Genomic DNA, 24,526 nt, shown 5'->3' on the forward strand with positions numbered 1-24,526 from the left:
TATTTCGCAAGATGATTTAAATTTAGATATAGTTCGTGATTTTAGTTCTAGAGCATGTAATGCGCTATTCTCATCCATTTGGCAGAAATTTGGAAATGAGTATCCCTCCCCGCCTTCCAGTGTATTTAAAATAGAATATATCTTTATACCCTCCACCATAGGAACAAAAAAAGCAGTAGAAAAGTGAAGTTTTGTATTCGAAACAGCGTTTCTGGCGATGTCTTAAAATTTGAGTATTTTTTTGGATTAAGTTGGACATAGTTAGTTGTAGATCAATTTACCCACATATTTTCCATTGGTTTTACTTTATACGTTTGTTTTGATCGTGATATTTCTATTTGTCTTCTATATTAGTTGTTGTTGTTATAATACAGTTTTGTAATGTTGTTGTGAGAGCATACACACAGAAAAATTTATTTGACATCAAATCTTTTGACCTTTCCTTAAGGATTTCGTTATTGAATCTGAGATATTGTTTTTTTTTTAATATAAAGTCACTTTTTTTGAAGCTAACTAGCTCTAGATCTAGGCTCTGTGAATTTAAAGCTAGGATACAGGTCTCATTTTTTGAATTTTCGTTCACGTTTTGCGATATATCAACACAGGTATACAGCTATATATAAATAAATTTCGAATAAAAATCCAAATTGTAAAATACATTTTAATGCAACAAATATTTTCATGTTTTCAAATAAATTTTTAACCAAAAATGCAAAATTCTCCAAATAAGTATTAGCCTATTTACGGCCATTTTCATGTAGCTCCGTTAGGCTTTAACTGCCAGTTAACAGAAAGAAAAATGAAAATATCTTTTCTCTGGTTAACTTTAACTGAAAAATTTTCAGCAGTTAAGTTTCTAACTGGCATATGGAATATATATGCAAGATGACAGATATGTACATAGCACGATTTAGGAGTTCGTTAGCTAACGTAGCACTAACGGAGCTTCATGAAAATGGGGGTTAGAAGTTTTTTTATCTTTAATACAAGGGTTCAATATCACAGTTAATTAAAAGATTATTCTCTTAAATCATTTTTTTTCTTCTTTATATTAAGTGAAATTGGCCTTACTTTAAGGTCCTATAACTTTGATAGAGGCGCGAACATTTCAAAGATTCGTGTACTAAATTTAAATAAAATAGATTTTAATTTAAGATTATGAACTTTTTTCAATTTTTTTTTTGTATATGTGCAGTTTTATCTCTACATGGTTACTATAGTTTGTTCTCCCTTGCTTTTGAAAAATAAATTTAAAAAAAAAAATAAAAAGTATAGCACTTTTTTTATTACATATCAATATGGGGAGGTATATATAACTCCGATCAGGTTTGAACTAAACATAGAAAACGTGCTTGCCACTCAAAAAAATGTTTGTTCAAAATTTCAAAAAATTGGCTGAGTAATATGGGATATAAACTCAAATCGGACGATTAGATATACGGTCGCTATTTATATACCTGACACGATCTCTTTGAAAATTGACAGAGATACTACTATTGACGAGCAAACGTTTTGTTCCCTTGAATTAATACCAGTTTGGGGGTCAAATACCCCACTGTGCGACGGGATACTTTGTACAAGTAGCTACCATTTATGTAGGTCGGATGGTATTGCAAATGAGCTATATCGGACCACATTTAGGTGTAGCCCACGATCCTCTTGGAGGAGACAATTTTATCACATCCGGTGGAAATTTGATACGTGGCCTGTAACAACGAGGCAAAAATTAGTCCATAGCGATCCCCCGATTTTATTTCCTGCTATTTCTGGAGGTGAAAAATTCATTCGATCCAGTTGAAATGTGATACGTGGTGTTAGTAACTGGTCTCTAACAACGATGCAAAAGTGGCCCATATCGGTCAAAAAAATATATGTAGCCTCCATAAAAAGCAATTTCCATTATTTATTTATTATTTAATTTATTATAATTATAAATTATGTTACAATAAACTTATTTATACGGGCACTAGCAACTAGAGGCTATCGGCCTAAGCAATTTCCATATTTGATTTCCGGCGCTTCTGCAGGGGCATATTTCATACGATCCAATCGAAATTGGAAATTTTATGTTAACCGATCAAGAACTGATTTTGCTTATATAGGTATTTCATCTACCTCCATGTAAATTAAGGCAATGTTAAGAGGTTTTAAGATACCTTGTCTTTAGTAGAACTTTCTTCGTAATACATGGTGGATGGTCCATAAGACTCGGTCTGCCTGACATTACGGTCGTATTTACTTATTTGTATAGTGCTGTTAAATAAATTAACATAATTCTTTCTAAATAATTAATAATCAAATTAATAATAACAAAAATCTATAACTTTGCCTATGGTAGAATCTGTTCGAACCCACCAATGATCCCATACTCATTCTTTGTTGGCTGCCAAGCTATTAATTTGCTTATGTCTAGTTACTCCTAACTTTGGCCTTCTAGAAGACATTCTCTGTAACATATAAAAGATCCGATACTCATTATACGTTCACTTCCAACAGAAGGGAATGCGGAATGACCTCACGTGTAGCTTAAGTTTACCTTTTGGCGCCCACATCACATAAATGTGTCGTAGGCCAGTGGATGAGTGTAGGACTACCAATAACGAGGACCCCGGTTCAAATCCCGACGGAGCAGAAAAATAAAAATACACTTGAGGTAAATATTAAAATCACAAAAATAAGATAAACTGTATAGGAAAAGTAAGTCAAATTAAATTCTAACGTAAAAGGTATGAGGGCAAATGTTCAGTTCATAGACAACCTTGCCTTCAAAATATTTATTTTTACACGCTTTCTTTTATGCCTTCCTGTCCAGGCCTTTTTGAGGGCCTTCTTTGGAAGGCATGATTTTTGTACTTAGTATGAAGGCCTGATAACATGGCATCGACGACACCACCTCTAGAAGGCATACGAATAGAAGCGAGAGATCCAATGTTATTTTGAAATGAACACGTAATCCAGCGCCCAGGCCTTATAGCTACCCGAACAGCACTTCCATCATCGATTCCACGTCGCTTCCATTTCCCGCTGGGATGTGAAATCTTCGAATTTCATTCAAACACTCACATTTACTGGTGTTCACATTCAAGCTTTGAGAAAATAACTGGGCTTTTGTGTAGAGGATTTTCCTTTGTTGAAAATTTTCAATTGAAAATGAAAATTTTCAAATTTTTTTTCGCTGGGCTTTAGCGGTGCTATGCGATAGCGATGTTATGTTTTGCTATGGTGTGTGTATGTGTACGAGAGAGCGTATGTTTTGTATTTAATTTCATTTGCAATTGCATATGAATGCCATGTGTAATCCCAGTGGGAAATTTCATGACCCGTAATGCTTTATGGCAGAACTCCTTAGCCATGCTGGAGGCCTTTTAAAGACATTACAATTTCCTTTCCATTTAAGATCCCAGCAAAAATTGTTTTCTAACGTCATAACTTTAAAAGCACTTCAAAAAGAAAAATGTCCTCACAAGTATGTTCTTTATTTTAACTACACAGGAAGTTCTTTTAATTAAATTTTTTATAACACTTTTTTTTCACATTTCTAATAGGTAATAAAAAGTGGGTGAAAAAAATGCTAAGTCCATTCCGGCAAATTGGCAAGAAAACATTAGCATGCATTAAAAATTATAAAAATAATTTGGCACATATTCGTCTTTTGTCTGCACGCAGGTCAAGTCCGAAGATGGGCTATATCGGTTCAGGTTTTGATATAGCTCCCCTATAAATCGATCCCCCGATTTGGGGTCTTGGGCTTCTAGAAACTGTAGTTTTTATTCGATGTGCCTTAAATTGGAAATCTAGAGGTATTTTAGGACCACAAAGAGGTGTGTCGAAAATGGTGTGTATCGGTCCATGCTTTAATATAGCCCCCCCTATTTTACTTCTTGGGCTTCTAGAAACTGTAGTCTTCATCCGATTCTCAGCAAAAAAAAGCGCCAAAAATGTAGTGAAAATGTTCTTTTTGGACCCGGTCTACAATTGGCGCAGAAGCGATGAATTATGAATTTAACATGGGCTTGTCATAGGACGGATGTCCACCATTTCAACAGCCATTGCACTGAATTTGCATCACTTCTTAAGGTATGATGCGAATTCAGTGTTTTGAATGTGAATAAAGAAATTTTGTGATATTTTGACAAACAAATAATTTTTAAAAGTTTTTTATGAGATTTAATGCATAAAAAAATCGCAATTTTTCCAGAATGGAGTTGGCATTTTTTTTTGGCAAAATTTAAATAATTTTTACCATTTTATTAATTCTTAATCTATTTTTAAACTATTTGAAACAAAAAATTTTAAAATTTCAATTAAAAATATGAAAAAAGCGAGTTATAAAAAATTGACTTAAATGAAGCCCTATCTTCTGATTTGACTTTTTGGGCTTCTAGACACCGCAATTTTTATACGATTTATCTGAAATTAAAAATCTAGAGCTAGTTTGAGTCCATAAAAAGGTGTGCCGAATATGGTTTTGTTTAGCCTCCGTACATCCTTATCTCTCGAAATGTCATTTCTATAGAAAATTTTGTCAAAATGTTTATTTATATTGAATTTTTTTCCAAAATTTTATTTCTATAGATTTATTTGTCAAAATTTTATTTCTGTAGAAAATGTTATCACAATTTTATTTCTATAGAAAATGTTTGTATTTGTATAGAAAATTTTTTCAAAATTTTATTTCTTTAGATAATTTTACCAAAATTTTATTTTTGTAGAAAATTTTCTCAAAATTTTTTTCTATTGAAAATTTTCTCAATATTTTAATTGTAAAGAAAATTTTCTCAAGATTTTATTTCTTTAGATAATTTTACCAAAATTTTATTTCTGTAGAAAATTTTCTCAAAATTTTATATCTATTGAAAATTTTATCACAATTTTATTGAGTCCATAAAAAGGTGTGCCGAATATGGTTTTGTTTAGCCTCCGTACATCCTTATCTCTCGAAATGTCATTTCTATAGAAAATTTTGTCAAAATGTTTATTTATATTGAATTTTTTTCCAAAATTTTATTTCTATAGATTTATTTGTCAAAATTTTATTTCTGTAGAAAATTTTATCACAATTTTATTTCTATAGAAAATGTTTGTATTTGTATAGAAAATTTTTTCAAAATTTTATTTCTTTAGATAATTTTACCAAAATTTTATTTCTGTAGAAAATTTTCTCAAAATTTTTTTCTATTGAAAATTTTCTCAATATTTTAATTGTAAAGAAAATTTTCTCAAGATTTTATTTCTTTAGATAATTTTACCAAAATTTTATTTCTGTAGAAAATTTTCTCAAAATTTTATATCTATTGAAAATTTTATCACAATTTTATTTCTATAGAAAATGTTTGTATTTGTATAGAACATTTTTTCAAAATTTTATTTCTTTAGATAATTTTACCAAAATTTTATTCATGTAGAAAATTTTCTCAAAATTTTATTTCTATTGAAAATTTTCTCAATATTTTATTTTTAAAGAAAATTTTCTCAAAATTTTATTTCTTTAGATAATTTTACCAAAATTTTATTTCTGTAGAAAATTTTCTCAAAATTTTATTTGTAACGAAAATTTTCTCAATATTTTATTTGTATAGAAGATTTTCCCAAAACTTTATTTCTATAGAAAATGTTCTCAAATTTTTATTTCTGTACAAAATTTAACTTAACTTTCTTTAAATTTTATTTCTATTGAACATTTTCTCAAAATTTTGTTATTTCAATAGAAGATTTTGTCAACATTTTATTTCTATAGAAAAAAATGTCTATTGAAAATTTTCTAAAAATTTTATTTCTTTCGATAACTTTGTCAAAATTTTATTTCAATAGAAAACTTTGTCAAAATTTTATTTCTGTAGAAAATTTTGTCAACATTTTATTGGTATAGAAAATTTTTTCAAACTTTTATTTGTATAGAATTTTATTTTTTCAACTTTTATTTGTATAGAATTTTTTTCTCAAAATTTTATTTCTGTAGAAAATTTTCTCAATATTTTATTTGTATAGAAAATTTTCTCAAAATTTTATTTCTATAGAAAATTCTTTCAAAATTTTATTTCTGTACAAAATTTAACTTACCATTCTTTTAATTTGATTTCTATTGAATATTTTCTCAAAATTTTGTTTCTATAGAAAATTTTGTCAAAAATTTATTTCAATAGAAAATTTTCTCAACATTTTATTTCTATGAAAACTTTTGTCAAAATGTTTATTTCTATTGAAAATTTTCTCAAAATTTTATTTCTATAGATAATTTTGTCAAAATTTTATTTCTGTACAAAATTTTGTCAATATTTTATAGCCATAGAAAATGTTGTCAATATTTTATAGCCATAGAAAATTTTGTCAACATTTTATTTCTATAGAAAATGTTGTCAACATTTTATTTCTATAGAAAATTTTTGCAAAATTTTATTTCTTTAGATAATTCTGCCAAAATTTTATTTCTATAGAAAATTTTGTTAAAGTTTTATTTCTATAGATTTTTTTTACAAAATTGTATTTCTAGAGAAAATTTTTTAAAAATTTTATTTCTAGAGAATTTTTTTTTCAAACTTGTATTTCTATAGAAAATTTTGTCTAAAAATATATTTCAATAGAAAATTTTCTCAACATTTTATTTCTATAAAAAATTTTGTCAAAATGTTTATTTCTATTGAAAATTTTCTTAAAATTTTATTTCTATAGATAATTTTCTCAATTTTTTTTTCTGTACAAAATTTTGTCAATATTTTATAGCCATAGAAAATGTTGTCAAATTTTTATTTCTATAGAAAATTTTGTCAATTTTTTATTTCTATAGAAAATTTTCTCAGTATGATATTTGTATAGAAAATTTTCTCAATATTATATTTGTATAGAAAATTTTCTCAAAATTTTATTTCTATAGAAAATTTTCGCAAAATTTTATTTCTTTAGATAATTTTGCCAAAATTTTATTTCTATAGAAAATTTTGTTAAAATTTTATTTCTAGAGAATTTTTTTCAAACTTATATTTCTAGAGAAAAATTTTTAAAAAATTTATTTCTATAGCAATTTTTTTCTCAAAATTTTATTTCTAAGAAAATTTTCTCAAAATTTTATTTCTAAAGAACATTTTTTCAAACGTTTATTTCTAAAGAAACTACGGGACCGGGCTTCATCGCCAAAAATTCATTGAGTTTTTCGACACACTGTTGTTGAGTTAATCCCCATCGAAATTTCTGAAGAATAATCACACGTGCGAGGTGAATATTTTATGTTGCCGTAATCAATACAAATTGCGGTTGTATGTCAAAACGTTCTGTGTATATATAACCTCAAAAATTTCAGATTTTAGGATGGAGCTTTCAGTTGACGGATTGGGGTTGCCCAATCTCGTCAAATAAAAGCCAACCAAATTAAGTAACATTATGCTCCTTAAACATATTTGGGGTGATCACATTCCTTCTCTAGGTGAAACCATGAAACATGCCTGATGCCGAGAAGGCTTCTCATATTTTCCCACTGGGATGCAACGAATAAATGTCGGTAATGTAATGTGAACTCTCATCTACGACCACTACAAACATGGATTTGTGCATTGTGTGCAAGTGAGTAGAGAGCAAGAAATTATTACTTCATTCTATTGCCAAGACTCCTAATGCTTATAGCTACAGTGGAACCATACACAGTGGACCAAAAGTGGCAAGAATATTGTAAAACTAAATATTAGTGTGAACAATGAAATGAAGAGAAACCAGAAAAAATCTAAAGGTTAAAGTGGCAGCCTGATTTGATTCAGGCTCACTAAGACTATTTAGTCCATTGTGATAAAGAATCTAATAAGGGTGAATCTTGGGACCGCTCTCGCTTCTCTGGATAATCTTAAGAAGAAATTTCGATGGAAATAGCCCTAGGAAACGCACCACTTTCGTATAGCGTCCGATGTCCTTGTTAGCCGTTTGAAGGTTTAATGTCAGTTAACACATCACTAGAGTAGTATGTGGATAATAAATATCAAGTGCTTTTACTACCACAACTACCCTAGTGGATTTGGATCCCTGGTATGTATGGACGAGTTCCAGTTCTGGTAAAAATTTTGGACCGGTCACTTTAACATGGGTTTGACATTGACGGGGCTATCTTATATTTTAGGACACGACAGTGACTCATTCCCAAGGACACGATCTGGAACAACTTAGTAGTATTACCCCATGGACAGGTCCTTATGAGTCAGTCTGTAAGAAACTCTTAGCAACAAGTTCCACAATATCCAAAGTGGTGTTAGTTATAAACCCGGGTCTATATTAAAATTTTTCGAATATCAAATTGTCACTTATCTCTTCATATAAAAATAAATAGGTGTTGTACACACGGTTGCCACAGTTGGTAGAATTTTACCAAAAGTGGTAGATTTTTTTATTGTTTATTAGATTGATAGAATTCTTGACAAAATACCCCTCTCCATTTAAAATTTACTTCAATTTGATATAGAAATAAAATTTTGATAACATTTTCCATAGAAATAAAATTTGGACAAAATTTTCTATGGAAATAAAATTTTGACAAAATATTCTATAGAAATAATATTTTGACAAAATTTTCTAAAGAAATAAAATTTTGACAAAATTTTCTCTAGAAATGAAATTTTGACAAAATTTTCTATAGAAATAAAATTTTGACAAAATTTTTTATGAAAATAAAATTTTTATAAAATTTCCTATGAAAATAAAATTTTGACAAAATTTTCTATGGAAATAAAATTTTGACAAAATTTTCTCTAGAAATGAAATTTCGAAAAAATTTTCTATAGAAATAAAATTTTGACAGCATTTTCTATAGAAATGAAATTTTGACAAAATTTTCTATAGAAATAAAATTTTGACAAAATTTTCTATAGAAATAAAATTTTGACAAAATTTTCTATAGATATAAAATGTTGACAAAATTTTCTATAGAAAAAAAAATTTTGAAAAAATTTTCTATAGAAATAAAATTTTGACAAATTTTTCTATAGAAATAAAGTTTTGACAAAATTTTCCATAGAAATAAGATATCGACAAAATTTTCTATAGAAATAAAATTTTGAGTAAATTTTCTATTGAAATTTTGACAAAATTTTCTATAGAAATATAATTTTGACAAAATTTTCTATAGAATTTTCTATGGAAATAAAATTTTGACGAAATTTTCTATAAAAATAAAATTTTGAGAACATTTTCTATAAATACAAAATGTTGGCAAAATTTTATATAGATGTAAAATGTTGACAAAATTTTCTATAGAAATAAAATTTTTACATATTTTTTATAGAAATAAAATTTTGACAACAATTTCTATAGAAATAAAATTTTGAGTAAATTTTCTATAGAAATACAATTTTGACAAAATTTTCTATAGATATAAAATGTTGACAAAATTTTCTATAGAAATAAAATGATGACAAAATTTCCTATAGAAATAAAATTTTGACAACATTTTCTATAGAAATAAAATTTTGACAAAATTTTCTATAGAAATAAAATGATGACAAAATTTTCTATAGAAATAAATTTTTGAGTACATTTTCTATAGAAATAAAATTTTGACAAAATTTTTTATAGAAATAAAATTGTGACAAAATTTTCTATAGAAATAAAATTTTGACAAAATTTTTTATGAAAATAAAATTTTGATAAAAATTTCTATGGAAATAAAATTTTCTATAGAAATACAATTTTCTCTAGAAATAAAATTTTGACAACATTTTCTATAGAAATAAAATTTTTACAAAATTTTCTATAGAAATAAAATTTCGGCAAAATTGTATATATAAATAAAGGGTGATTCTTTTGATGTTAGGATTTTCATGCATTAGTACTTGACAGATCACGTGGGATTTCAGACATGGTGTCAAAGAGAAAGATGCTCAGTATGCTTTGACATTTCATCATGAATAGACTTACGATCTGCCACAACGTCGAATTTTCAGTGAATGGGCCCTATAAAAGTTGGCAGAAAATCCGCTTTTTTATCGACAAATTTTGTTCAGCGATGAGGCTCATTTCTGGTTGAATGGCTACGTAAATAAGCAAAATTGCCGCATTTGGAGTGAAGAGCAACCAGAAGCCGTTCAAGAACTGCCCATGCATCCCGAAAAATGCACTATTTGGTGTGGTTTGTACGCTGGTGGAATCATTGGACCGTATTTTTTCAAAGATGCTGTTGGACGCAACGTTACGGTGAATGGCGATCGCTATCGTTCGATGCTAACAAACTTTTTGTTGCCAAAAATGGAAGAACTGAACTTGGTTGACATGTGGTTTCAACAAGATGGCGCTACATGCCACACAGCTCGCGATTCTATGGCCATTTTGAGGGAAAACTTCGGAGAACAATTCATCTCAAGAAATGGACCGGTAAGTTGGCCACCAAGATCATGCGATTTGACGCCTTTAGACTATTTTTTGTGGGGCTACGTCAAGTCTAAAGTCTACAGAAATAAGCCAGCAAATATTCCAGCTTTGGAAGACAACATTTCCGAAGAAATTCGGGCTATTCCGGCCGAAATGCTCGAAAAAGTTGCCCAAAATTGGACTTTCCGAATGGACCACCTAAGACGCAGCCGCGGTCAACATTTAAATGAAATTATCTTCAAAAAGTAAATGTCATGGACCAATCTAACGTTTCAAATAAAGAACCGATGAGATTTTGCAAATTTTATGCGTTTTTTTTTAAAAAAAAGTTATCAAGCTCTTAACAAATCACCATTTATAATTTTAACAAAATTTTCTATAGAAATAAAATTTTGACAAAATTTTCTATAGAAATAAAATTTTGAGTAAATTTTCTATTGAAATAAAATTTTGAGTAAATTTTCAATAGAAATAAAATGTTGGCAAAATTTTCTATAGAATTTTCTATGGAAATAAAATTTTGACAACATTTTCTATAGAAATAAAATGTTGGCAAAATTTTCTATATAAATAAAATTTCGACAAAATTTTCTATAGAAATACAATTCTGACAAAATTTTCTAAAGAAATAAAATTTTGACAAAATTGTCTATAGAAATAAAATTTCGACAAAATTTTCTATAGAAATACAATTTTGACAAAATTTTCTAAAGAAATAAAATTTTTACAAAATTTTCTGTAGAAATAAAATTTTGACAAAATTTTTTATGAAAATAAAATTTTGACAAAATTTTCTATGGAAATAAAATTTCCACCAAGTTTTCTATAGAAATAAAGTTTTGACAAAATTTTCTATAGATAAAAAATGTTGACAAAATTTTCTATAGGAATAAAATTTTGACAAAGTTTTTTATAGAAATAAAATTTTGACAACATTTTCTATAGAAATAAAATTTTGAGTAAATTTTCTATAGAAATATAATTTTGACAAAATTTTCTATAGAAATAAAATTTTGAGTAAATTTTCTGAAGAAATAAAATTTTGACAAAATTTTCCAAAGAAATAAAATTTTGACAAAATTTTCTATAGGAATAAAATTGCGACAAAATTTTCTATAGATATAAAATTTTGGCAAAATTTCCTAAAGAAATAAAATTTTGACAAAATTTTCTAAAGAAATAAACTTTTGACAAAATTTTCTATAGAAATAAAATTTTGACAAATTTTTCGATAGGAATAAAATTTTGAAAAAATTTTTTATGTAATATTGAATGATATATATAATAAAAACTATCACAATATATATTAAAATAAAATAATAAAACGTTTCATTCGAAGAAAAACATTTGCTAAGCACAAAAATTTGACCAAGAACTTCAAACTAAATTATTTTTTTTTTAATTTCGTAGAATTTTGGTAAAATTTTCTTAAAATTTTGGTAGATTATATTCGACACGAGTGGCAACCTTGGTTATACCTCTTATTAACAATGTTATGATGAATTTTTACATCGACATTCCTTCGCTTGGAGTTTTTAGATTGGATTTCGTTTTAATAGCTTTCTTTTGTATGTGCAGGTAATGATGCTTGGATTCCTGTTATGACCTCCATCCAATAATTCGTGTGCATACATTATGCAGTAGGATTTACAAAGAGCTTTTGCAGTGATAACCACTGCAAGCATTGTCAGCATCACTATTCATAATTCACCCCAAGAAAGAAAAAAAAAAAAAAAAACACAAGAACGCGTATGTGATTTTTGGCCATAATAGACTTGGATGTTAATACTGCTAATGGTGATGATAATTATGTGAGATATTTCTCTCTACCTCTCACTGACACACTGATACCACCCATGTGAGTTTTTTCTTCTTCACATAATTCTATGTTACAAGGCCACAAGTCTATTTTTTTTTTTTTTTGAATCACATTCTGTTCTTTGTGCATACTTTTTGTATTAACGTGAATTTTTTGATTGCAGTTATTTTCAAATTTTCTATAAGCATACACAGAAATCTATTGGTGTGAAGCTATGTATGCATTTTGATTAGGGGTTTACATATTTGAAAATATTTTCAATCACGAATGTGGTACGAAATAGATCTTTAAATCAATATTAACAAAAAACAAGTATATACAGCAGTAAGTTCGGCCGGGCCGAATCTTAAATACCCACCACCATGAACCAAATATTAGGGTTTCCTTTGAAATTTCAGGAGGGCTTGAGGATATTTCCGGAAGATAAATTTAAAGATTTCACCTATGAGGACTATATCAGATTCTGGATTTATAAGAACCATTTTTGTTTGAGTTTTAGAGGAATTATTAACATCTCTTGTAAGTGTGCAAGAAAATTATAAAATAACGTCTTGATTTGAAATCTTAAATCTGTAGTTTTTCACCCGAAAGGTAAAATTTGGAAATTTTACATTGAGTTTCAAGCAATTTTCATGATCAGTTGGCCTTCTACTCCCTCAAGAAGTGAAGTCGGTCTATATGGAGGCATTACCAAATGGACCGATAAGAACTTAATCCGATACACGTTTTTGTGAGCCCAACATATATATTTACAATTTCAGGCAAATCAGATAAAAACTACGGTTTCTAGAAACCCAAGGAGTTAAACCGGAAAATCTTTCTTATGGGGGCTATACTAAAATATGGAGCGATACTCACCGTTTTCGGCACACCTCTTTATGGCCCGAAAATACCTCTATATTTCCAATTTCAGGAAAATAGGATAAAAAATTCGGATTCTAGAAGCCCAAGAAGTAAAATCAGGAAATAGGTCTATTGGGGGCTATACCAAAATATGGAGCGATGGTTAGGTTAGGTTAGGTTAGGTTAGGTTATGTGGCAGCCCGATGTATCAGGCTCACTTAGACTATTCAGTCCATTGTGATACCACATTGGTGAACTTCTCTCTAATCACTGAGTGCTGCCCGATTCCATATTAAGCTCAATGACAAGGGGCCTCCGTTTTATAGCCGAGTCCGAACGGCGTTCCACATTGTGGTGAAACCACTTAGAGAAGCTTTGAAACCCTCAGCAATGTCACCAGCATTACTGAGGAGGGATAATCCACCGCTTAAAAACTTTTTGGTGTTCGGTCGAAACTTGGTTTGAACCCACGACCCTGTGTATGCAAGGCGGACAGGCTAACCATTGCACCACGGTGGCTCCCAAAATATGGACCGATACTCACCATTTTTGGCACACCTCTTTACGGTTCTAAAGTACCTCTCGATTTCAAAATTCAAATAAATTGGATAAAAACTGCGGTTTCTATAAGCCCAAGAAGTAATATCGGGAGATCGGTCTATATGGGGGCTATACCAAAACATTGACCGATACTCACCATTTTTGGCACACCTCTTTATGTTCATAAAATACCTCTAGATTTCAAATTTCAGGTAAATTGGATAAAAACTGCGGTTTCTATAAGCCCAAGAAGTAAAATCGGGAGATCGGTCTATATGGGAGCTATACCAAAACATAGACCGATACTCACCATTTTTGGCACACCTCTTTATGGTCATAAAATACCTCTAGATTTCAAATTTCAGGCAAATTGGATAAAAACTGTAGTTTCTATAAGCCCAAGAATTAAAATCGGGAGATCGGTCTATATGGGGGTTATACCAAAATATGGACCGATACTCACCATTTTTGGCACACCTCTTTATGGTCATAAAATACCTCTAGATTTCAAATTTCAAGCAAATTGGATAAAAACTGCGGTTTCTATAAGCCCAAGAAGTAAAATCGGGAGATCAGTCTATATGGGGGCTATACCAAAACATAGACCGATACTCACCATTTTTGGCACACCTCTTTATGGTCATAAAATACCTCTAGATTTCAAATTTCAGGCAAATTGGATAAAAACTGCAGTTTCTATAAGCCCAAGAATTAAAATCGGGAGATCGGTCTATATGGGGGTTATACCAAAATATGGACCGATACTCACCATTTTTGGCACACCTCTTTATGGTCATAAAATACCTCTAGATTTCAAATTTCAGGCAAATTAGATAAAAACTGCAGTTTCTATAAGCCCAAGAATTAAAATCGGGAGATCGGTCTATATGGGGGCTATACCAAAATATGCATCGATACTCAAAATTTTCGGCACGCGTATTTGTGGTCCTGCAATACCTCTAGATTTCCAATTTCAGGCAAATTGGATTAAAACTACGATTTCTATAAGCCCAAGACCCCAAATCGGGAAGTCAGTTTATATGGGGACTATATCAAAACCTGGACCGATATAGCCCATCTTCGAACTTGACCTGCCTGCAGACAAAAGACGAGTTTGTGCAAAATTTCAACACGATTGCTTCATTATTGAAGACTGTAGCGTGATTACAACAGACAGACAGACAGACAGACGGACATCGTTATATCGTCTTAGAATTTCTCCCTGATCAAGAATATATATACTTTATATAGTCGGAAATCGATATTTCGATGTGTTACAAACGGAATGACAAACTTATTATACCCCCGTCACCATTCTATGGTGGTGGGTATAATAAATAAAGATGTTGTTGGTATCGTTTTAATCTCGCAAGTTTTGTAAACTTGCTCTCTGTTGACGTATACACAACAGAGAGCAAGTTTACAAAACTTGCGAGATTAAAACGATACCGAATGATTACCTCAATATTTTACGAAACAAGTATATATGGCCGTAAGTTCGGCCGGGCCGAATCTTATGTACCCTCCACCATGGATTACGTTGAAACTTCTACGAAAGACTGTCATCCACAATCGAATTACTTGGGTTGTGGTATCTTAAAACTTCTTAACATCGATTTCTAAATTGTGAGTTAGTCCATACTTGGTATATATTAGACAAAAAAGTTATGTATAGGTAAGTCTACAAATAATTACGAATCGACATCGACTTTTGCACGGTACGTAGAGAGCCAGAATTGAAATATGGGGGCTATATAGAATTATGAACTTGATATGGACCAATTTTTGTGTGATTGGGGATCGATTTATCTGAGGGCTATATATAACTATAGACCGATCTGGACCTAGTTAGACATGATTGTTAACGGCCATATACTAGCACAATGTACCAAATTTCAACTGACTCGGATGAAATTTGCTCCTCCAAGAGGCTCCAAAACCATATCTCGGGATCGGTTTATATTGGGGCTATATATGTTTATGGACTGATATGGACCACTTTTGGCATGGTTGTTAAATATCATATACTACCACCACGTACCAAATTTCAACCAGATCGGATGAACTTTGCTTCTCCAAAAGGCACCGGAGGTCAAATCTGGGGATCGGTTTATATGGGGGCTATATATAATTGATATGAGCTAACTGATATGAACTAATTCCTGCATGGTTGTTGGATACTAACACCACGTACCAAATATCAACTGAATCAGATGAATTTTGGTCTTCCAAGAGACTCCGGAGGTCAAATCTGGGGATCGGGATGCTATATATGGGATGGGGGCTATATATAATTATGGAATGGTTGTTGGATACTAACATCACTTATCAAATTTCAACCGAATCGGTTGAATTTTGCTCTTCCAAGGGGCTCCGGAGGTCAAATCCGGGCTATATATAATTATGGACCGATTTCGACCAATTTTCACATGGGTATTTGAGGCCATATATTAACACCACGTACCAATTATCAACTGAATCAGATGAATTTTGGATACTAACATCACTTACCAAATTTCAACCGAATCGGATGAATTTTGCTCTTCCAAACGGCTCCGGAGGTCAAATCTGGTGATCGGTTTATATAGGGGCTATATATAATTATGGACCGATGTGGACAAATTTTTGCATGGGTGTTAAAGACCATATACAAACACCATGTACCAACTTTCAGCCGGATCGAATGAAATTTGTTTCTCTTAGAGACTCCGAAAGCCAAATCGGGGGATCGGTTTATATGGGGGCTATATATAATTATGGACCGATGTGGACAAATTTTTGCATGGTTGTTAGAGACCATATACTAACACCATGTACCAAATTTCAGCCAGATGGGGGCTATACGTAAAAGTGAACCGATATGGCCCATTTGCAATACCATCCGACCTACATCAATAACAACTACTTGTGCCAAGTTTCAAGGAGAAAGCTTGTTTCGTTCGGAAGTTAGCGTGATTTCAACAGACGGGCGGGCGGACATGCTTAGATCGACTCACAATTTCACCACGACCCAGAATATATATACTTTATTGGGTCTTAGAGCAATATTTCGATGTGTTACAAACTGTATGACAAATTTAATATACCCCCCCATCCTATGGTGGAGGGTATAAAAAAATTGAAGCAACGAGTATAAACTTTTTTTAATAAAAATAATTGTTTCGGTGTAAAAACAGTGAATTTTGCGGCCACGAGTTAGATTTCTATTCCCAAAAATTTTGTTTTATTTTTTATACCCTGCGCCACACTGTGGAACAGGGTATTATAAGTTAGTGCATATGTTTGCACCACCCAGAAGGAGACGAGATAGACACATGGTGTCTTTGGCAATAATGCTCAGGGTTGGTTCCTGAGTCGATCTATCCATGTCCGTCTGTCCGTCCGTTTGTCTGTGAACATATTTTTGTGATCAAAGTCTAGGTCGCATTTTAAGTTCAATCGCCTTCAAATTTGGGTCAGAATAGAACCCTATTGATTTTGGAAGAAATCGGTTCAGATTTAGATATAGCTCCCATATATATCTTTCGCCCGATATGCACTCGTTTGGACCAGAAGCCAGAGTTTTACACTGATTTGCTTGAAATTTTGCAAAAACATAACACTTGGTCGTATAGTATAGTGTGCAAAATTTGATTGAAATCGGTTCAAATTTAGATATAGCTCCCATATATATTTCGCCCGATATGGACTTATATGGCCCCAGAAGCCAGAGTTTTGGCCAAATTTGGTGGAAATTTTGCACTAGGAGTACAATTAGTAGTGTAGTCGAGTGTGCTAAATTTTATTTAAATCGGTTCAGATTTAGATATAGCTCCCATATATATGTTTCGCCCGATTTTCCGTCATATGACCACAGAGTTGAAAGTTGTAGTCCGATTTACGTGACATTTTGCACAGGGAGTAGAATTAAAATACTAAATATGGAACACTTTGGCTTATAATCGCCAATATTGGGCTACGATCGAGGTAACACGAGGGTACTGGAAGCGTGAAGGTCATTGAGATATTGCAAAACCATCCTGTTTTTCATGAAACAACCGATATTTTGATTTAATTTAATACAAAATCTGTTATATATTATTGTTGTGTTGGTATGTTTTTAAAAATTTCCCCATTTTTGGGAAATTTCGGAATTTTAGATAGTGCCTACTCTACTTTTGATGTCTGGCCGCTATGTCAAGCAGCATAAGTTGAAGAATTTATATGCCACATTTTTGCTTAATCATGTGTAATAGCAGTGGTAGTGGTGGCGTGTATGTGTGCATGCGAATATAGGTATTTGGCTCGCAGTCTGCTGCGAGAAAGTGTGAGTATGAGGGGTTCTTGTGTTGAAGTTGGTGGAAAATGTGAAATGAAAGATTGTGAGAAAATTTATATGAAGGAAGGGTGTAAGTGGCAATGAACACATCTTCACAAACTCACACACACACACGCGTTAAAGCGTGTATGGGCGTCTGTGTGTGTGTGTTTCCATGAGAATAAATCGCTATATCTGGGCCATATTATTTATGCACTTCATAATAAATTGGGTGTGAAAACATAAAGGATGTATTAAGGGCATATAGAAATATAGGGCGCCTGCTAAAATACAATGCGGCATTTAATGTTTGGCTTTTGAAGAAGAATCTCTACATATGGATAAAAAAGAAGGTACGAAGGTACAGACGCTTATATTGCCTATGAAAGAGGACAATTTCAATTGTTCTCAAGGAAATGAAGATAACAATATTTAACAAAAAAAAAAAATGCTAAAATTAAAAAAAAAAAAAAAAAAAACACGTATTTAAAGTGTGGGGGAAATCCTTTCTTCTTGTTACGGAAAGTTTTCATTCATTTATCTAAGCTCTCAAGGTTAGATTATATAAAATTTTCATTTGCCTAAACCTTCCCTCTAAACTATTGATGCTTATAACTTTTCCATGATATCTCACTATCCCCTTTTCGTTAGGATCACTAACTAATACATGAATGGAAATGAAACCCACTTAGGAGCATTACTTCATGAAATTTGCCATAATACATGGCAGACAGAAAAATGGATTTAATTTGTTGACTTTTACATGAGAGTCTCTCTTCCCGCCATCACATGGATCACATTCATGGTTGCCACAGCTGGTAGAATTGTACTAAAACTGGTCGATGCTTCACAAATTTCCCGTACATATAAAATGTTGACAGAACTCTTTATAAAAATAAAATTTTGACAAAATTTTCTATAGAAATAAAATGTTGACAAAATTTTGCAAAAGAAATAAAGTTTTGAGAAAATTATATAATTTTTAAGCAATAATTTTCATAGTTTCGGCTATACGTCGATTAAAAAACATATGAGTGATGTTTTTATCTTATTTTTATTTCCAATATTTCGGTTGACTTTATCAAAACCGTTTTAAAGGCTGAAGTGAAACAAACAAAAAAAAAGAACAGTAATTTTCAAATTTAATTATGAAAATCACGAACAAAGAAACCCAAACAATAAATAATTTCATTATTAAAATAAAAATAAAATTTTGAAAATATTTTTGGAAATAAACATTTTGACAAAAATTTTCCAAAGAAATAAAATTTTGAGAGAATTTTTTAAAACATACAATTTTCTAAAGAATAAAATTTTGACAAAACTTTTTAAGAGAGCCAAATGTTTCACAAAATTTTCTGTAGGAATAAAATTAAAAAAAAAAAAATTGCTATAGAAAAAAAATTCACAAAATTTTGAAAAAAATTTCTATAGAAATATATAGAAATAAAATGTATAATGAAATAAAATGTTGACAAAATATTCTATAGAAATAAAATTTTGATAAACTTTTCTATAGAAAAATGTATTTTGAGAAAATTTACTATAGAAATAAAATTTTGACAAAATTTTTAAATAAATAAAATTTGTTGTTGTTTTTTGATTTCAGCTTAAAACCATGTATTTTGGTGCAAGTAGAGGATGCTGATGAGGAATGTGGTAATTCCGAAACGTGCGTCCATCCAACCATATTGCAGCCTATAGGGCTTTGCCCAAATAAATTTGACAAACATTCTTTTCCTCTGTTGGTTAAGCTACACTTGTAGTTTGATTTCAGCATGGTTTTAAACTGAAATCAAAAAACAACAACAATGCTTAAAGAACAAAACCAACAATAACAAAACAAAACGAAAGACAAAAAAAAATAAATAAAATGTTGACAAAATTTTTTAAATAAATAAAATGTTAACAAATTTTTTTAATTAAATAAAATTTTGAAAAAAAAAATTTGAATAAATAAAATTTTGACAAAATTTTTGAAATAAATAAAATTTTGGCAAATTTTTTTAAATAAAAAAAATGTTGACAAAATTTTTTAAATAAATAAAATTTTGACAAAATTATCTATAGAATTAGAAATTTTGGAAATTTTGAAGAGGTAGACAAACTACAAAGATATTTTCTAAAGAAAGTTTTACATCTACCAGATACTACGCCAAACTACGCTTTAGCGATCGAAACCGGACTTGAGGAGGGACATTTATATACACTTAACCTGCATCTTAATTATATTAAAAGAACTCTATTTAAATACCACCAGGAAAGACTTCCTTGTCGAATGACAAAAATCATTATACAGAAGAACCTATTCTGGGCTAAGGATATAAATAATATGCTGAGAGAGATTGATCAGCAACCAATATCAGTGAGAACATCACAAAATATGTTTAATAACACGGTTACCATCCTATTAGAGAACTTAAGACAGAGATATAAAAATAATTATTTACAAAAGGTTCTAATGTCCAATGCCCGAATATAAAGGGTGATTTGTTAAGAGCTTGATAACTTTTTTTAAAAAAAAAACGCATAAAATTTGCAAAATCTCATCGGTTCTTTATTTGAAACGTTAGATTGGTCCATGACATTTACTTTTTGAAGATAATTTCATTTAAATGTTGACCGCGGCTGCGTCTTAGGTGGTCCATTCGGAAAGTCCAATTTTGGGCAACTTTTTCGAGCATTTCGGCCGGAATAGCCCGAATTTCTTCGGAAATGTTGTCTTCCAAAGGTGGAATAGTTGCTGGCTTATTTCTGTAGACTTTAGACTTGACGTAGCCCCACAAAAAATAGTCTAAAGGCGTCAAATCGCATGATCTTGGTGGCCAACTTACCGGTCCATTTCTTGAGATGAATTGTTCTCCGAAGTTTTCCCTCAAAATGGCCATAGAATCGCGAGCTGTGTGGCATGTAGCGCCATCTTGTTGAAACCACATGTCAACCAAGTTCAGTTCTTCCATTTTTGGCAACAAGAAGTTTGTTAGCATCGAACGATAGCGATCGCCATTCACCGTAACGTTGCGTCCAACAGCATCTTTGAAAAAATACGGTCCAATGATTCCACCAGCGTACAAACCACACCAAACAGTGCATTTTTCGGGATGCATGGGCAGTTCTTGAACGGCTTCTGGTTGCTCTTCACTCCAAATGCGGCAATTTTGCTTATTTACGTAGCCATTCAACCAGAAATGAGCCTCATCGCTGAACAAAATTTGTCGATAAACACATTTCGAAACGAACACTGATTTTGGTAATAAAATTCAATGATTTGCAAGCGTTGCTCGTTAGTAAGTCTATTCATGATGAAATGTCAAAGCATACTGAGCATCTTTCTCTTTGACACCATGTCTGAAATCCCACGTGATCTGTCAAATACTAATGCATGAAAATCCTAACCTCAAAAGAATCACCCTTTATAAAAAACTTAACCATACAATAGGATCTAAGTACTTAAACGGTCAATACAGCTCCGGAGATATAACATGGATACTGAAAACTAGATGCGACCTGATAATCCTAAATGGGAATAAACGTTATAGAGAAGCGACAGCAAACAACCAATGTACGTTATGTAATCTACGTGAGTGCGAAAACCTACAACATTTTATGGGAATTTGTCCGGTATTGGGAGTCTACCGACAACATTATTTTGGGAAACTCCAGTTTTCTGAAGACGAAATAGTCGAGATACTAAATGGAGGGGAAACGGCAGACTGGAAGAATATGATATCTTATATAAAAACGGCGCTACGGTTTAGAGACTTGATTACCACAGAGTTTAATTGAATGTTTGAAACAAAATTTAATTGTACCGTTTTATTTTACTCAAGATTTCAGCAAAAATTAGTCTAAGGTTCGGCTGACGACGAAAGTCATAGCCGTATATCTCTTTGTTTTATTTTATCTTGGGTCAATTTATTTATTAACTTGAATTCATACTCAATATATTCATAATTATTAGAACATGAAATGTAACTTATTAAACAATAAAGAGATACTACTACTACTACTACTATAGAATTAGAAGTTGAGAACAATTTCTATAGAAATAAAATTTTGACAACATTTTCTATAGAATTAGAATTTGAGAATACTTTCTATAGAAATAAAATTATGGGAAAATTTTCTATAGAAATAAAATTTTGACAAAATTTTCTACAGAAATAAAGTTCTAAGAAAATTTTGTTTAGAAATAAAATTTTGACAAATTTTTCCATAAAAATAAAATTTTGAGAACATTTTTTCTGTAGAAATTTTGAAAAAAAATATGTTCTATAGAAATAAAATTTTGTCAAAAATTTTCTATAGACATAAAATTTTGATAAAATTTTCTATAGACATAAAATTTTGATAAAATTTTCTATAGACATAAAAATTTGACAAAATATTCCATAGACATACAATTTTGATAAAATTTTCTATAGCCATTATATTTTGACAAAATTTTCCATAGACATACAATTTTGACAAAATTGTATATAGACATAAAATTTTGACAAAACATTTTATAGACATAGAATTTTGACAAAATTTTATATAGACATAACTTTTTGACAAAATATTATATAGAAATAAAATTCTTTTGTTTTGCAAAATTTTCTCCAAATTTTGGTAGAATATCTATGGGATAAAATTTTAACAAAATTGTTCTTTGAAATTTTGACAAAATTTTCTATAGACATAAAATTTTGACAAAATTTTCCATAGACATAAAATTTTGACAAAATTTTCAATAGCCATTATATTTTGACAAAGTTTTATATAGACATAAAATTTTGACAAAAATTTTCCATAGCCATTATATTTTGACAAAAAAATTTTCTATAAACATAAAATTTTGACAAAATGGTATATAGACATAAAATTTTGACAAAATTGTATATAGGCATAAACTTTTGACAAAATTTTCTATAAACATAAAATTTAAAAAAAAAAATGCCTATAGACATAAAATTTTGGCAAAATTTTCTATAGACAAAATTTTCTATAGACATAAAATTTTGACAAAATTTTCTATAGACATAAAATTTTGACAAAATTGTACATAGACATAAAATTTTGACAAAATTTTCTATAGACATAAAATTTTGACAAAATTTTCTATAGACATAAAATTTTGACAAAATTTTCTATAGACATAAAATTTTGACAAAATTGTATATAGACATAAAATTTTGAAAAAATTTTCTATAGACATAAAATTTTGACAACATTTTCTATAGACATAAAATTTTGACAAAGTTTACTATAGACATAAAATTTTGACAAAATTTTCGATTGACATAACATTTTGACAAAATTTTATGTAGAAATAAAATTCTTTTGTTTTGCAAAATTTTCTCCAAATTTTGGTAGAATATCTATGGAATAAAATTTTGACAAAATTGTATATAGACATAAAATTTTGACAAATTTGTATATAGACATAAAATTTTGACAAAATTTTCTATAGGCATAAAATTTTGAAAAAATTTTCCATAGACATAAAATTTTGACAAAATTATATTTTGACAAAATTTTATATAGACATAAAATTTTGACAAAACTTTCTATAGACATAAAATTTTGACAAAATATTCTATAGAAATACAATTTTTACAAAATTTTCTATTGACATAATATTTTGACAAAATTTTAGGTAGAAATAAAATTCTTTTGTTTTGCAAAATTTTCTCCAAATTTTTGGTGGAATATCTATGACATAAAATTTTGACAAAATTGTATATAGACATAAAATTTTGACAAATTTTTCTATACACATAAAATTTTAACAAAATTGTATATAGATATAAAATTTTGACAAAATTGTATATAGCCATAAAATTTTGACAAAATTTTCTATAGCCATTATATTTTGACAAAATTTTATATAGACATAAAATTTTGACAAATATTTCTATAAACATAAAACTTTGACAAAATGTTCTATAGTCTTAACATTTTGACAAAATTTTCTATAGACATAAAATTTTGACAAAATTTTCTATAAACATAAAATATTGACAAAATTTCCTATAGACATAAAATCTTGACAAAATCTTCTATAGAAATAAAGTTTTGGTAAATTTTTCTATATGGAAATAAAATTTTGACAAAATTTTCTATAGAAATAACAGTTTGACAAAATTTTATGTAGAAATAAAATTGCTTGATTTTGCAAAATTTTCTCCAAATTTTTGTAGATTATTTATGGCTCGAGTGGCAACCGTGATTACACTACATCGAAAACTCGTTTGCTCAGCCCCCCATTTTCGATTTATAGGTGGGGGACTCAATCTTCTATGATACGTTTATTTTGCTGCATCAGCAACTCACACAATGAAATGCACTCCATTCTGGAAAATTTAATTTGTAAATGCAAATCAACTTGGCATACTTGTCGCTTGCCGCGGTAGGAGTGCTCATCGATGGCTTACCATGGTACATACGTACGTACATATTTCCCACGATACGGATACACAATTTTCATGAACAACAATACTAAGCGGTATGTACGACATTACTTGGTCTCCTGGTGACACTCCAATACTTACTTACGACTGTCATGGTTTCTGATTCAGAAACTGTATTGAATGCTGGCGCTTCGCCGGAAACCTCACATTTGTATACGCCAGTTGACTGAAGGGTAACGCGTCTCAACATCACTTGCGTATCTGATGAATTACGTAACTGGAATGAGAAGAAAAAGA

The 24,526-nt window shown here is 30.0% G+C and overlaps 1 protein-coding gene across 1 annotated transcript in view; it reads right to left on the reverse strand.

The window, feature by feature from the left end:
• beat-IIIa (beaten path IIIa) overlaps positions 1 to 24,526 on the reverse strand; it is a 110,376-nt gene that overhangs the window by 64,321 nt on the left and 21,529 nt on the right. Inside the window, exon 2 of the mRNA XM_075297127.1 lies at positions 24,371 to 24,506. Within this exon, the coding sequence (XP_075153242.1) occupies positions 24,371 to 24,506 (136 nt within the window). The remainder of the gene's footprint in view (positions 1 to 24,370; positions 24,507 to 24,526) is intronic.

Source organism: Haematobia irritans, chromosome 2, assembly GCF_050003625.1.
Source record: "Haematobia irritans isolate KBUSLIRL chromosome 2, ASM5000362v1, whole genome shotgun sequence".
Classification (NCBI taxonomy): Eukaryota; Metazoa; Arthropoda; class Insecta; order Diptera; family Muscidae; genus Haematobia; species Haematobia irritans.